The sequence below is a fragment of the Amblyraja radiata genome, chromosome 34 (assembly GCF_010909765.2).
Source record: "Amblyraja radiata isolate CabotCenter1 chromosome 34, sAmbRad1.1.pri, whole genome shotgun sequence".
Lineage (NCBI taxonomy): Eukaryota > Metazoa > Chordata > Chondrichthyes > Rajiformes > Rajidae > Amblyraja > Amblyraja radiata.
The window spans coordinates 24,922,627-24,939,123 of record NC_045989.1 but is presented as its reverse complement, the minus strand read 5'-3'; the positions used below and the strand labels follow the sequence as shown (position 1 = coordinate 24,939,123).

General features: G+C 43.0%; 1 protein-coding gene across 2 annotated transcripts in view; it reads right to left on the bottom strand.

Moving 5' to 3' along the window:
• tm6sf1 (transmembrane 6 superfamily member 1) overlaps nucleotides 1–16,497 on the bottom strand; it is a 55,465-nt gene that overhangs the window by 23,968 nt on the left and 15,000 nt on the right. The window contains exon 1 of one of the 2 annotated variants that reach the window (XM_033050084.1): nucleotides 1,143–1,608. The exons of the other annotated variant lie outside the window; for it this stretch is intronic. Coding sequence (XP_032905975.1) covers nucleotides 1,143–1,234 — 92 coding nt within the window. The 5' untranslated portion in view covers nucleotides 1,235–1,608. Of the gene's footprint in view, nucleotides 1–1,142; nucleotides 1,609–16,497 lie in introns of those variants that run through there. 2 annotated transcript variants of the gene reach the window in all.

The window sequence follows — 16,497 nt, the reverse complement described above, 5'->3', positions numbered from 1 at the left end:
AGCAGCGCAGGATGATTGGTTGAATTCCTAAAAATAAATTCACTGAGATACTCTAGCATTTTGTGTTTTAGCTCAAGATACCAGCATCTGCAGTTCCTTGTGTCTTCATCACAGGAAGGTGACAGTGCAGAATGTGGTCATTCAGCACACTATTGATCAATCCAACTACTGCCGCCCCTTCACCCCTGGGTCTCGACCCGAAATGTCACCTATTCCTTTTCTCCAGCGATGCTGTCTGATCCTTTGAGTTACTCCAGCTTTGGTTTAAACCAGCGTCTGCAGTTCCCCTCCTATACACTTTCAATGGATGATGCACAGCAATCCCACCCCCCCCCCCCCCCCCCTTGGACCTCAGACCTCTTGTCTCTCTTGTAACAGCTTGTGAAGCTACAGATCACAGAGGAACTTGACCAAAGCATACTGATCACAACCCCTCACTTGCTATGTGACCAGCCTGTCCAAAAAATGAAACTGCATCATTCTAGCGTGTAACATTTCAGACAAAAGTGGGTCTACACAGATCCAAGCTGCAGTTCTAGCAACTGTGAAAATGTACGAGGGTTTACCCTACACAAGGCGAACTCGACGTTTAAAACCACCCAACACATAAAAGCTAAACTTAGGCGGGACCAGAATAAAATTTAAAGCCAAAGTATAAATATCTGCTACAATGGAAACAGACACAACCTCAATATACACATCGACTAGTAACATCCCACAAAATCATCGCAGGTTAAACAGAGCTCCACTTCACATTGGTAACACACCACCCACTTACTGAAGAAGGGTCGCGACCCGAAACGTCACCTATTCCTTTTCTCCAGAGATGCTGCCCGACCCGCTGAGTTACTCCAGCATTTTGTGTCGCTGTACATCTTCGGCGTGAACCAGCATCTGCAGTTCCTTCTAACACCCATTTACTTTAATGGACTTTCAACACAACCTCCTCAATCTTGCCCCATTTCAGTCCAGGACAGTCAATACATAAATACATACACATATACCTACACACATGCATACACATATACCTACACACATACATACACATATATCGACAAACATACATACACATATACTTAAACGCATACCTACACAGTACGCATACCTACACAGTACACACCTACACACACACACATACATACCTGCTGTTGGTGGACAACGCATTAAAGAGATAGGCCACTGGAATTGACGCAAGGGATAACACAAAGACCCTTGTAGCAGATGAAGCAGCCATAGTTTGCAAAAAAAACAATGAATTATAGTTTCTATAGATGAGAGATACGCGGTCTGATCCTTTTTAAATCTCTCCTTGCAGCGATTCCGGTATCTGAGAGTCCGGTGATTGTATTCGCTCTCTGCCTCCGGCCAAGGTTATCGCTCGTTCTCTCCCCAAACAGATCAGTAAACTCCCCCTCTCTCTCTGCCTTCAACACCAAAGCAGCAAAATAATAACGCTGGGGGAGTGTTGTGCCGAGGGTTGTCGCCACTCCTTGACTGGGGATCTGAGCACTGGAGCGGTAGTCGTTGATAATCACATTTGATCTCTGAAGTCAGAAGGTTTCACATCCCCTTGTGCGTCAGCCAGCTGTGTTGTCACTTACAGGGGCGGGTGTGTCTCTGTCCTGCTGTACTAAATGGTCGCTGCAAACAAGGAAGACGCGTAGGACTCTGATTTGCATGCACGGTGTGTCTTTTAACATTAAAAACGCTACATGCACGGCCAGCTTTAGTAACCCGTGTTAAAATGGAAAATGATTCAAGATTTAAGAGTTTATTGTCATGTGTCCCTGATCGGACAATGAAATTCTTACTTTGCTTCAGCACAACAAAACATAGTAGGCATGACTACAAAACAGATCAGTGTGTCCATATACCATTATATACACACATGAATAAATAAACTGATAAAGTGCAAATAAACAGATAATGGGCTATTAATGTTCAGAGTTTTGTCCGAGCCAAGTTTAATAGCCTGATGGCTTTGGGGAAGTAGCTATTCCTGAACCTGGTCGTTACAGTCTTCAGGCTCTACTGCTACCTGAAGGTAGCAGGGAGATGAGTGTGTGGGTCCTTGATGATGCTGTTAGCCTTTTTGAGGCTAAATGTGTGTGCGTTCACCCTGTGACCCAGGTATTTATTTATCCGACAACCTTTACCCGCGGATCTGCGAAGGAAACCAGAGCTGGCAGCAATACAAAAACAAATAGACATGCAGGTGCAGCAGGCAGTGAAGAAAGCAAATGGTATGTTAGCATTCATAGCAAAAGGATTTGAGTATAAGAGCAGGGAGGTCCTACTGCAGTTGTACAAGGTCTTGGTGAGACCACACCTGGAGTATTACGTACAGTTTTGGTCTCCTAATCTGAGGAAAGACATTCTTGCCATAAAGGGTTCACCAGACTGATTCCTGGGATGGCAGGACTTTCATATGAAGAAAGACTGGATAGACTCGGCTTGTACATGCTAGAATTTAGAAGATTGAGGGGGGATCTCATAGAAACTTACAAAATTCTTAAGGGGTTGGACAGGCTAGATGCAGGAAGATTATTGGGGATGTTGGGGAAGTCCAGAACTAGGGGTCACAGTTTAAGGTTAAGAGGGAGGTCTTTTAGGACCGAGATGAGAAAATCATTTTTTACACAGAGAGTGGTGAATCTGTGGAATTCTCTGCCACAGAAGGTAGTTGAGGCCAGTTCATTGGCTATCTTTAAGAGAGAGTTAGATGTGGCCCTTGTGGCTAAAGGGATCAGGGGGTATGGAGAGAAGGCAAGTACAGGATACTGAGTTGGATGATCAGCCATGATCATATCGAATGGCGGTGCAGGCTTGAAGGGCCGAATGGCCTACTCCTGCACCTATTTTTTATGTTTCTAAATGGAAACTCGCAGCAGGCCAGCCAGGCAGCATCTGGGGAAGGAGAAGTGGAGTTCATGTTTCATGTCTGAAGAAGGGTCCCGACCCGAAAGGTCACCTATCCATGTTTTAAAAAGATGTTTCCTGACTCGCCGAGTTACTCCAGTATTTTGCGTTTATCTTTGATATAAACCAGCATCTGCAGTTCCTTTTTATTAAGATTTCATGTTTCAGGCAGATGAAGGACATCAATTTAAAATCTGGACATAGAAAATAGGTGCAGGAGTAGGCCATTCACCCCCTCGAGCCAGCATTGCCATTCAATATGATTATGGCTGATCAACCAAAATCAGTACCTCGTTCCTGCTTTTTTCCCCATATCCCTTGATTCCAATAAGAGCTAAATCTAACTCACCCTTGAAAACATCCAGTGAATTGGCCTCCACTGCCTTCTGTGGCAGAGAATTGCACTTTTCTTGGGGTGGGAGATTGCAACCTTCACGTGGTCCACCCTGTTTCGACCAATGCAATCAACCTGGCGTGCACAATCAAATAAGATCAAATAGAACAAGTTGTCCTCCAACTTTAGGCTGTGCGCGCTATAGGCAAGAAGATGAAGAAGCACTCTTCTTCTCCCTCTACCGATGGTGTCTGTGCGACTGGGTGTTACCGGCCGTTCTGCTTTTATTTCATACACATTTGTGACTTTTTCAGATGAGGCTAGACAAGGGAACAAGGGAAATGCAGAAGAGGTTTATGTGTGACATGTAGGCTAAGAAATAAACACACAAAACAGGTCAGCACAGGAACAGGCCCCTGGCCCACATTGTTCATGCAGATCGCGAGGCCAAGATAAACTGATCCCATGGACCACATCCCTCAATTCCCTACATATCCAAGTTCAAGTATGAATTTATTGTCACATGCACCAATTAAGGTACAGTGATATTTAAGTTACCATACAGCCATACTGAGTGAAAAGCAACAATACACACAGCCACATAAAATAAAATTTAACATAAACATCCCCCCCACCCCCCACATAAAACAGACCAAGAAACTCACCCGCTGAGTTTCTCCAGCATTTTTTGTCTACTTAAGAAACATCAAGGCATACTTTTAAAACATACTTAAAACCATAAAAACAGAGAGGGGACAGACAGACTGTTGGTGAAACAACCCATGTGCCTTTCTAAAAGCCTCTTAAACGCTACTATCGTATCTGCCAGCACCACCACCCTGGTAGTGCGTTCCAGGCCCCCGCTACTCTTTGTGTAAAGAAAACCTTGCTCTGAAAATCACCTTTAAACTTTGCCCCTCTTATCTTAAAGCCATGTCCTCCAGTCCCCAAGTCTTTGACATTTCATAAAAAAATAGAAAATAGGTGCAGGAGTAGGCCATTCGGCCCCTCGAGCCAGCACGCTTTTTCCCCATATCCCTTGATTCCTTTAGCCCTAAGAGCTAAATCTAAATGTCCACCCTGGGAAGAAGGTTCAGACTGTCTTCCCTGTGTATACCTTTCATAATTTTATATACTTAATCCAAAAATAGAAGTGGCCCATGTAAGATTACAGCAGATAGTCACAAAGTGCTGGAGTAACTCAGCACGGCAGGCAGTATCGCTGGAGAAAAGGATTAGTGATGTTTCGGGTCGAGATCCTTCTTCAGACTGATCTAGCAGATCTACCTCAGCATCTTTTCTAGGGTGGGAGATTGTAACCTTCACGTGGTCCGCCCTGTTTCGACCAATGCAATCAACCTGGCGTGCACAATCAAATAAGATCAAATAGAACAAGTTGTCCTACAACCTTAGGCTGTGCTCGCCATACACAAGAAGCATCTTTTCTGTTTTAACCCAGCATCTCCTGGTCCCATTACCATCCAAATACAGTACTCAGTGACTGATCCTCCACTGTTCTTCTGGGTAAGTAATATGATGCATGTGCAGTTATAATTTGATATATTATCAGTTTAGTAAATTGCAATTTCTTGTAACTTATAAAACCTATTGGGATCAGCTTAGTTTAGTTTAGTTTAGTGACACAGTGCAGAAACAGGCCATTCGGCCCACCGAGTCCGCACCGGCCAACGATCCCCGTACACCATCCTACACACTAGGAACAATTTTACCAAAACCAATTAACCCACAAACCTGTACGTCTTTGGAGTGCGGGAGGAAACCGGAGCACCCGGAGAAAACCCACACGGTCACTGGGAGAACGTACAAACTCCGTACAGACAGCACCTGTAGTCAGGATGGAACCCGGAACTCTGGCGCTGTAAGGCAGCAACTCTACCGCTGCGCCAGTCAGAAGGGGAAAATGAACATATTCAATGTGCCAAACCGTCCTTGTTTCAGCAGGGTGCCCACACTTACCACAGGGCACTTACCTTTGCCAGCTGTGGGCTGGGTGAGACTGACCATGGCACTTGGTGGGAATCCCACAGGGTACACCCAGTGACTCTTGGGTGAGTTGGCCTCAGGTGTATCCTGTTGTTCCATCCTCAACTAACATTGACTGCTCTCTGCATACAAAGGCTTTTCGAACGTCTTGGAATGTTTCTAATCATATGAGACATTGTTGCTTTTAAATATACTTTTAACAATCATTTTAAAATATAGTGCCCGGCTATGTGGTTACAGCTTGTGTTGGTGAACATTTCTCCCTTTGATAATAGTCCACAGTATCTCATAGATGCACCATTTTGTGCTGCCAGATCTATGGATGATCTAACTGGGGTGTTGAAGATGATTAAAGGATTTCAGATTCAGATTCAGATTCAACTTTATTGTCATTGTGCAGTATAGTACAGAGACAACAGGGATTTGAGACTTGCTCAAGGGGAGATAATGCATGATCAACATGGATTTCCATTTGACATAACCAGGGGAAATAGGTTTAAGGTGTGGGTGGGTGGGGGGAGATTTAATAGGAGCCTGGGGGGGTAATTTTTTTATACAAAGGATGGCAAGGGTATGGAATGAGCTGTCGGAGGAGGTAGTTGAGGCAGGTACAATCGCAATGTTTAAGAAACATTTGTAAAGGTACATGGATAAATATGTTTAGAGAGATATGGGCCAAATGCAGGCAGGTGGGACTAGTGTAGATGCAGGTTTTTGGCCGGCTTGGGAAGGTTGGGCCAAAGGGACTGTTTTAACACTGTAAATGACTCTATCGTGTAATCTATGCTCATGACTCCCTCTGCTGGGGGTTTAGCATGAAAGCTAAATTTATGAAAACCCTGCAGTCCTAACTAAAAATGAAAATACTTGTCATCTAAAATCTTTTATTAGATCAGTCATCTAGGCCCATTTGTGAAATCCTTTGCTAATTTTTTTAAAAGCATTTCAGATCTCGGCCAGAACTCATTGGTTTTCTATTTACCAATGTTTAAGTGACATGTCTATAATATAACCTATAATTTTAATTTGCATAAAACCATCCAACACTATCTCTGTACACGTGACAACAAGGAAACCAGTGAATAGAAATTGTAATTACCTAACTCCAATTATCTCTTTTCAAATATACCTCGTGGTTTCTATGTTAACTCCATGAGGCTGAAATATGGTGCCTTCTGGCCTGTTGTGGCCACTGGCTCTCACATTCCCACCATTGATGCTGCCTGACCTGCTGAGGTCCTCCAGCACATTTGTGTTTTGCCACGATGAATTCAGCAGGCTTTCTTGAATTGTCAAATAAATTTGTGGAAAATATTTCTGTTCCACGGAACGACTTCTACTTAGATAAATGTGACTGCAGACCCATGATAATGTATATTTCTGATTAATGATGCTCCCCAGATGCCCACACTGAGCATTAATGGATGCACATCTGTACCATGCACAGTTGATTGAGGCAGCTGCTCCAGGTATCAATGAAATGGAGTTTGAAATCTCACCACTAGAACACTACCTTGAGGCAAAGATTCTTTAATAGTAAGATTAAACGAGAACTTACCAGTTTGAAGTTTGATCTGTATTTTATGAGGAGTTACGATGAGGGATTACGTGAAAAACCCGCTCAGCACGCATGCGCGGCATACTTCAAAGCAGCGGTGGGGAATCGCAGATAGACACAGTTATTGAAGTAAACATAGTAAAGACAAGGAGACATCAGTTTATGAATTTGACCCATATTATTGAGGGTGGGAGCGGAGGGCACGTAATCCCTCATCGTAACTCCTCATAAAATACAGATCAAACTTCAAACTGGTAAGTTCTCGTTTAATCTTACTATTTTACTTCGGAGTCACGTGAGTGATTCCGTGAAGATTTCAAAGCTCTGTGATTTCAAACCGTGTAACAGTTATTACTACATCACTGCCGAAGTCTTTGAGGGAGGAAGTGTGTTATCGTAATCAACCAATGAATCTGTTTTATGAAAAACAAAAAACGGTATTTATTAACAATAACAACAAAAAGAAAATTGCTCCCCCGGGCTTAAATTAAATATTTGCAGACTGTAAAATTGTTTCTGCATATAACACAGGTTTTGCCAACGGCTTGTGATAAAAAGTCCTGAACGTGGTTTCCCTTGCCCATCCTGCTGTGGCCAGGATGTGGTCCATCGGCACGTTCATTCTTTCCGCTGTTGAAATGGATGCTGCCCTGGTGGAGTGAGATTTATACAAGTTAGTGTCAATCCCGGCAGCTTTTAGCACCTGTTTGAGCCATCTCGAAATGGTTTGGCTCGTCACCCGACCATGAGGTTTTTTATGACTGACCCACAAGGCGTTTTCACTCCCTCGAATATTGTTAGTTGTGTCTATATAAGATAGTAGGTGGGTCATGACACACAACCGTGGTTCTGGTGGGTAAGCCCGGAATACCACGACTGGACTTGGCGTTCCTGGCCTGCTCTGTTTGATCAGTCCCTGGATCATAAACGAGATCTGGTCTGGAGCTGTAATCATGTGGTCCAGTCGTAACCGATGTAGAGACTGGACCCTCTGTGTGGATACAAGTGACATTAACATGAGCGTTTTGAGTGTCAATTGTTCCAGGCTGACGGAACTGGCTGGTGGCCATCCCCTGAGGTAAGTCAGGACCTCACTGACATCCCATATATGGGTGTACCTTGGTCTAGGGGGGTTGGTATTGTAAATGCCTTTCATTAATTTTACCACCAGCGGGTGAGATCCCATGGCCTGTTGTCCTGGTGCTAGTGTTAAGTAGGCAGACAGGGCACTTCTCGCTGTGTTGATGGCACTGTAGCTGAGTCCTTCTTCGTAGTGAAGTTTGGCCAGGAATTCCAGTACGTTGGTGACTGATGCAGTTGTGTAGGTGGTCCCTGTATCCAGGCAGTACTATTCCCATTTTTTGATATTGGTCAAGTACTGTTTTTTGGTGGATGTTCGGAGGGATGCTGACATGGTGTCGACAGTTTGTTCTGATAATCCCAGTCCCAGCAATGGTCTGTTCAGAATCTGCAACCCAGGAGTTTGATTTTTTCATGGCATGGGTGGCTTATGACAGACACTGGGTGTTTTAATAATTCTGGGTCACTGGGAAATGTCATCGGAGTTCCAACAACCATGTCATGGAGTATCGGGAACCATGGCTGCATAGGCCAGTCGGGTACTATCAAAATACCTGAGTACAACATAAAAAGAATATGGAGTATACTTAATAGTATTATCAGAACTGGCCCGGGGAAAACAAACTATCCAAAGTATTTTATTGATAAGAACAATGAAAATTATAATATGGAGGATGTAGCTAATAGCTTTAATAATTTTTTTGTAAATGTTGGACCAGACCTGGCTAAACAAATCCCTGATCCAGGGACGTCTGGAGAAACTCCTGAGAATTTATTGGAGAGAAATCCCTGCTCTATGTTTCTTATGGCAGTAGATGAAAAAGAACTGTTGGACATTGTTAAAACATATAAAAACAAACTGTCTACTGATTTCAACGACATTGACATGTCGTTAGTTAAGATGGTCATTGAGGGGATTTCCAAACCTCTAACATTCATCTGTAATTTATCTTTCCAAACCGGTACTTTTCCAATCAAAATGAAAATAGCAAAAGTCATACCAATATACAAAACTGGGAACAAGCATCATTTCACAAACTACAGACCTGTTTCTTTACTCCCTCAATTCTCCAAAATACTAGAAAAAATGTTCAACAATAGACTAGACATATTTGTAGAAAAGCATAAACTAATCACTGAAAGTCAATATGGATTCAGATCAAACAGATCAACATCACTTGCAATAATAGAATCAATTGAAGATATCACAAACGCTATTGACAAGAAACTATATGCAGCCGGGATATTTATTGATATAAAGAAAGCATTTGACACGATCAATCATGATATTTTATTAAAAAAATTAGAAAGGTATGGCATCAGAGGTCTAGTACTGGATTGGATAAAAAGCTATTTAAGTAACAGGCAACAGTTTGTGAAGCTGGGCAGCTACAGTTCTACATGTTTGGACATTGCTTGTGGTGTCCCCCAGGGGTCAGTGTTGGGTCCAGAACTATTCATCATGTATATAAACGACATTTGTAATGTGTCCAATGCCATGAGGCTGGTCTTGTTTGCAGACGACACAAATATTTTTTGTTCTGGGGAGAATTTAAAACAACTACTGGATAAAATAACAAAAGAAATGGGCAAACTGAAAACATGGTTTGACAGGAACAAAATATCATTAAACTTGAGCAAAACCAAAATAATGCTATTTGGTAATTGCAGAACAATTACACAAGCAAATATAAAGATAAATGGGGTTGAAATTGAACGAGTTCATGAAAATAAATTTCTTGGGGTTATAATGGATGATAGAATCAGCTGGAAATCACACATTAAACATGTACAACCCAAACTTTCAAAAAGCATTTCTGTATTACACAAAGTTAAGCAGGTTCTGGATCACAAATCACTCTGCATTCTCTACTGTTAATTAATCTTACCCTATTTAAATTACTGTGCAGAAGTCTGGGGCAATAACTATAAAAGTTTGCTACATTCATTAAATATTCTGCAAAAAAGAGCAATAGGGTGATTTCACGAAAGGTCACTGGAGCGTAAATCCCCACTCACGTGACCGAAAATTTTAACTGGGGGACAAGCGTCACTTCCGGCACATGTTAGTGGATGGGAAAACACGCACTTTCACACCCGTTAAAAACATCGACAACGGCCAGGTTTTGAGCTGCAATTAACTGTACTAGTCGGGGTGACCGTGAGGAACAGCTACCTAAATTTACAGTCCAAAAAAATGATGGAAACTAAGGTAAATACAAGAGGGAGCTGAAGGTGTAAAAACGGCGGAAGTTGATTGCCGACATTTTTCGTGGAGATTTAAAGATCCAAAATATCGGGAATTATCGCGTTTGCTCGCTGCGTTTCATCAAAAGTGGCATTATTGACTTTGTTATCTTTATTCATTTGTTAGATGAAAAGTATTAAAAGTTAGAAACCCGTCAGTAAAATTGCAAAATCGCCCATGGTTCTCGGGTGGGTTTGACATGAAAATGAAAACGCTTCTGAAGCTCCATTCACCATTTAAATAATCGTAAACTTGCATCTCAGTAAAATTGATTTCCAAACGCATTGAGAGTTTACGATTATTTAAATGGTAAATGGAGCTTCAGAAGCGTTTTCATTTTCATGTCAAACCCACCCGAGATCCATGGGCGATTTTGCAATTTTACTGACGGGTTTCTAACTTTTAATACTTTTCATCTAACAAATGAATAAAGATAACAAAGTCAATAATGCCACTTTTGATGAAACGCAGCGAGCAAACGCGATAATTCCCGATATTTTGGATCTTTAAATCTCCACGAAAAATGTCCGCTATCAACTTCCGCCGTTTTTACACCTTCAGCTCCCTCTTGTATTTACCTTAGTTTCCATCATTTTTTTGGACTGTAAATTTAGGTAGCTGTTCCTCACGGTCACCCCGACTAGTACAGTTAATTGCAGCTCAAAACCTGGCCGTTGTCGATGTTTTTAACGGGTGTGAAAGTGCGTGTTTTCCCATCCACTAACATGTACCGGAAGTGACGCTTGTCCCCCAGTTAAAATTTTCGGTCACGTGAGTGGGGATTTACGCTCCAGTGACCTTTCGTGAAATCACCCTATACGTATTATTCACAATGTCAGGTATCTGGGTCACACTAATCCATTATTCTTACAGTCAAAATTATTAAAATTAGAAGATTTGGTTGCATTTAAAACAGCACAGATAATGTTTAGGGCCAAAAATAAAAACTTACCTGTAAATATACAAAAATTATTCAATGAGCGAGTGGAGGGTTATAATTTAAGAAGAATATTTAATTTTAAGGTACAAGGAGTCCGCACGACCAGAAAAACTTTATGTATTTCGGTTGGTGGAGTAGGATTGTGGAACAGTTTGAATGTGGAGTTAAAGCAATGTCCAAACATGAACCAGTTCAAAATGACATACAAAAAACTTTTTTACACAAGGTACAGGGATGAAGGGGATGGTTGACAAACAGGGGTTAATGTTTATTTATTATTTTATTTATTATTTATTTATGTTTTTTGGTTACTTCATACATATTACTTGTATGTGTATATCAGTTGTATGTATATATATGTCTGTATGCATCTCTAAAAATTGTCTGGGGTATTATTATGATTAATTAATTAATTATTAAATATGGAAGAAGGGTTTAGGGAGAAGGGGTGAGATTAAATAAGTTATTCTTCTTCTCACTCCTTTTCGAGCTTGTAAAGAAAAAGTGTTGGACATTTAAATTTTGCTTTATGCTTTTCATTGCTTTGCAAATATTGCCTGGAATGTCCAATTGTTTGACTATTTCGATTTTGTTGTTGTTATTTATTCCTATTTATGTCTTTACTTGTTCGGAACAAATAAACAAATCACAAATCACAAATCACATTTGTATTTTGTGTAGTACCCGACTAATGAGGCAGAAGGGAGGAAATGCATAGAAGAAGAAATTTCCTGAATCCAGCGCGAACGCATCTACCGCTGCTGCCTCAGGGTCTGGTTCCCAGGCGACATACATAGGTACCTGGTGATTTAGCCTTGATGCGAATAAATCAATATCTGGCGTGCCATATTGCATGACAATCTTTGCAAATATTTTGGGGTTTAACATCCATTCGATGTTGTCATTAAATTTACGTGACCTGGTGTCTGCCACTGTATTTAGCTTACCTGGTAGGTAAGTTGCTGATAGCCAAATATGTCTTTCGACACACCATTGCCAAATTGTGTTGACCAACGTGTCGCATGATAATGATTTTATGCCGTCCATATGGTTAATGTAGGCCACCACCGTAGTATTATCTATTTGTAACCGAACATGCAAGTGATGCATATTTGATGCATATGCTTTTAAACCATAGAAGGCACCCAACATCTCTAGATAATTTATGCCCAGTCTAAGTAGTAATGACGACTCAGGGTTAGTCCATCTACCACCTGTGCTGGATATGGCGTTAGTTGCTCCCCAGCCTTGAGCACTGGCATCTGTTTGGATAACTAGCATAGGGTTAGTGATGATAATAGGGCTGAAACTATGCCAAATGTTTTCTGCCCACCACTGTAGTTCTGATATTGCTTCAGTGGGTAACTTCATGACACGATCATAATGACCTGCATGTCGTTTTTAGTGCCTGTACCTTTGCTCTTTGTAAGTTTTGATAGTGCAAAGGTCCGAATTGCGTAGCGGAAATGCTGCTACCATTTTCCCAATTACTCTTGCTACTTGTCGAATAGTTGGTCGTTTGTTGACCATTAGATTGTTGCATGATTGTGCCAATACAACTGTTTTGTCTCTTGGCAAGTTACAGTCATATGGACTGAATTAATTGTGAAGCCCAAGTAGTCCATAGTAGTGGATGGCTTCAACTTAGATTTATCTGGATGTAAGACAAATCCCAAGGTTTCGAACAACTGTTTGGTAGCTGATACAGCTGACATAGTCAATTCCATGGTTTTGCCTACTATTAAGATATCATCAAGATATGCCATGACAATATGTTTTTGTCTTCTTAATATTGCCAAGGCTGGTTTTAGTATCTTGGTGAATAATCTTGGGGCTGATGTTAACCCATTGGGTAACGCTTTAAACTGCCATAATTGCCCCAATCCAGGTAAACTTCAGGTATCTGCGGTGATCCTTGTGAATAGGTACTGAATAGTAAGCATCTTTAAGATCAATGCTTGCCATGCAGTATCCTTTGGAAATTAGTTGTTTGGCAGTAACAAACGTTTCCATTTTGAAATGTATATACTTAACAAACATATTTAGTGATGTTAAGTCAATGATGATGCGACATCCACCATCTTTTTTGGTTTTAGTGAATATATTTGATACAAATTCCGAGGGTTCATGTTTTGTTTTTTCAATGATACCCTTTGTAATTAGTCTCATCAGTTCAACTTGTCCCTCTCGTTTTTCTTTCACTGAGAGGGAAAATACCCTTTGGGGTAAATGTTGAACTGGTGGTAATTTACCTGTTATGAATTGTATTTTGTATCCACTAATGCCATTGAGTATATACTGATCACTCATGATAGACTCCCATGCTGCTTTAAACTGGTGTAATCTCCCCCCTGTTAGTATTAAGCCCCTTCTTTCTATATGCTGGTAGGAACCAGACCCACCTACCTCCATGGTTATGGGTATTTCCTCTGGTTCCCGCCGGTCTCACGAGGCTTAAGGGGTTGGACAGGCTAGATGCAGGAAGATTGCTCCCGATGTTGGGGAAGTCCAGGACAAGGGGTCACAGCTTAAGGATAAGGGGGAAATCCTTTAAAACCGAGATGAGAAGAACTTTTTTCACACAGAGAGTGGTGAATCTCTGGAACTCCCTGCCACAGAGGGTAGTCGAGGCCAGTTCATTGGCTATATTTAAGAGGGAGTTAGATGTGGCCCTTGTGGCTAAGGGGATCAGAGGGTATGGAGAGAAGGCAGGTACGGGATACTGAGTTGGATGATCAGCCATGATCATATTGAATGGCGGTGCAGGCTCGAAGGGCCGAATGGCCTACTCCTGCACCTATTTCTATGTTGCTATGTTGCTATGCTTGCGTGTTGTCTGATGTGGCGTTGACGTTGGGGGGTGGCGCATTTTCCATGGGGTCCGCTCTGGGCCCAGGTCTAAAAAAGACTTACGGTGATAGAATGCGGACCCCGAGCTTTCACCAGTCCTATATGGTGGACGTCGACTGATGGACGCGACGGGGTGCTGCCACTTGGTGTTTATTGCTCTAGGTTTGCTCGTCCCGTGCCCTGCCTTCATGAGACCGTGAGTTTTTGAGGCCTCGGCCATATCCTTCATTCGCTTAGGGAGGTCATTGCCAAAGAGCAGTGTGTCTGGCTCAGAGGCTGGGGTTTTGCACAACCCCGCAAATTTAGGATTGAGGGCAGGTTTTATTATTTCTTTACGCAGGTTGTTAATCTCAAATTGCGTATTACACAACAGCGCGAGAGTATCCTGTTGAGTGGTGGTCATCTCGGTGTTGTCCACGGAACGAGCAAACGCAGTGATGGCCGACGTCAGGAGCCTGAGGATCCGCTGCAGTTTTAGCTCGTGGTGTCGGATGTTTGGCCCAACGTGCCCCCAGATTTGGCTGTTTACAGCTGGCACTTTGAGGGACTCACAGTTCTCCGGCGCTGTATATGTTTCTAAAGCATCATTGACCACCTGCTCCTGTAGAGCCCTGTTGGAGAGGTGGTTGATGCTGGCCACTAGTTTGGCTTCTAACGGTCTTCCAGCACGTGGGGTTGCCACGTAGCGGTCCACTACACCAAGCAGCTCTTCCTGTTCCTGCACCCCTTGCATACTCCCGAGATCTTCAGCCATCGTCCCCTCTTCTTGACCAGCCCAGTCCTGGTCACCAAAGCTATCCTCTGGTAAGGAGGAAGCAATGGACAGTGCACAAGGCACTGTGGAGGGAGTGCCTGACCTCCCTCTGCGAGAGCGCCCCTCCTGGGGCGCACCTCGCTGGAGCACCTGCTCCAAGAGCCGTTCCACGTGGCTCAGGCGGCTGTCTCTCCCCCGCCCGGGTGGAGAGACGTCCCCGTCCGACGTGTCGGAAACCACCGGCCGGACGCTTTTCCTGGTAGCTTTCCCTCCAGCCCGCTGCTCAGGCGCTAGCGGGGCTGGGCTCGGCACGGTGTCGGGGATAGCGGAGCGCTCGGTTAGCGTTCCTACCGCCTGTTGCTGCCCCCTCCTGATGGAACGCTCCTCTGGTGGAGTCGAACGGGGGACAGATTTCTTTGAGAGTCTTGTCTTTGGTGTACTCATTCTGAAAGATAAATCAGACGGCTCTTCTTTGGTAAGTAAAGCCGACCTCAGTTCACTTACCTGACGGTCCGTCTTTTAAATTGCAGCGGGAGCACCTGACTCCCGCTGTAGCCGCTTGTTGCACTGCTGGCGTAATGTCGCGCATGCGTGCTGAGCGGGTTCTTCACGGAATCACTCACGTGACTCCGAAGTAAAATCAATTATTTTACCAACCAAGAAGAATTTCAATAATATTAATTTTGTTCTAACATTCAACCTACATTAATTCCTCTTTTTTTCATTTCCTTTAGAATGATTTTGAAATTTATCACGGTGGAAACCAATGATGACTAGCATTTACCCTGGAACATAGAGCTGTTTTAACGGACCTCTATACAAGGGATATCGGTTACTGTATCCTGTTTCTACCCTCACTAGAACTTAGCACTGGAAGTAATCCTGAGATCACTACCCTGGAGGTCCTGTGTTTAAGATATTTACCTAACTCCATGTAGCCATATTGTAGAACCTCCTTCCTTTTCCTACCGATGTCATTTGTGCCAACATGCACAACGACTTCTTGCTGCTCCCCCTCCCCATTGAGGCTGTCATGCAGCCACTCCGAAACGTCCTGGACCAAGTGCCTATCCTCAGATTCAATCCTGCCACACACTGGGCTGGAAAGACTGAAATTGGTGATTAGCGATATTTCTTTGTAAAACAAAGGGCAGAGCTCTTTTCTGCAGTTCTTAAAAATAACATTTTTTGGAGAGGCAGGGTGTGAGGTGCACTCAGTGGACACGGTAGTGGGAGGGGGAGGGGGGGAGATGAAGGGAGGGGGTTGGGGGCGCAATGGGACTGAAAAGGATGAGCCGTATTTCTCACCAAATCACAGCTCGTTTTGCAAAAAATGCAGAGAATCAAGAATTTTAATCATAGATAAACATTCCTCTACTGCAGTACCACTGTGCCACCACAAGGCATGGTATATTTTGTGCCCTTTACTGTTTATTTATTGTATGTTTATTTGCTGTTTTTTTCCAAGAGTACTGTACATATTAAGCCCCTTATTTGGTTGTAGCAGAACATTGGCCCCAACACTGCCCGCCCTGACTTTTACACTGACCTTTGAAAGGGTGGGTGGGATTTGAGTCGCCTGCTGCAAACGAATGGGAGGTCAGGACTTCCGAACAACTCTTTGGTTGGACAATAGACCCACTGGTCCTCATGACCCCAACAGGTTAGGTCTTGCTGTCTACATAGACAACCTTTGGAAGGGTATGTGCTGAGTAACGTCCTGCACCCTGGAAGAGCAGTGTCCAGAGTGGTTACAGTGGGTTTCTGGTGACATCTGATCTGGTCTGTTCCTGTGCTGTACAATTCCATA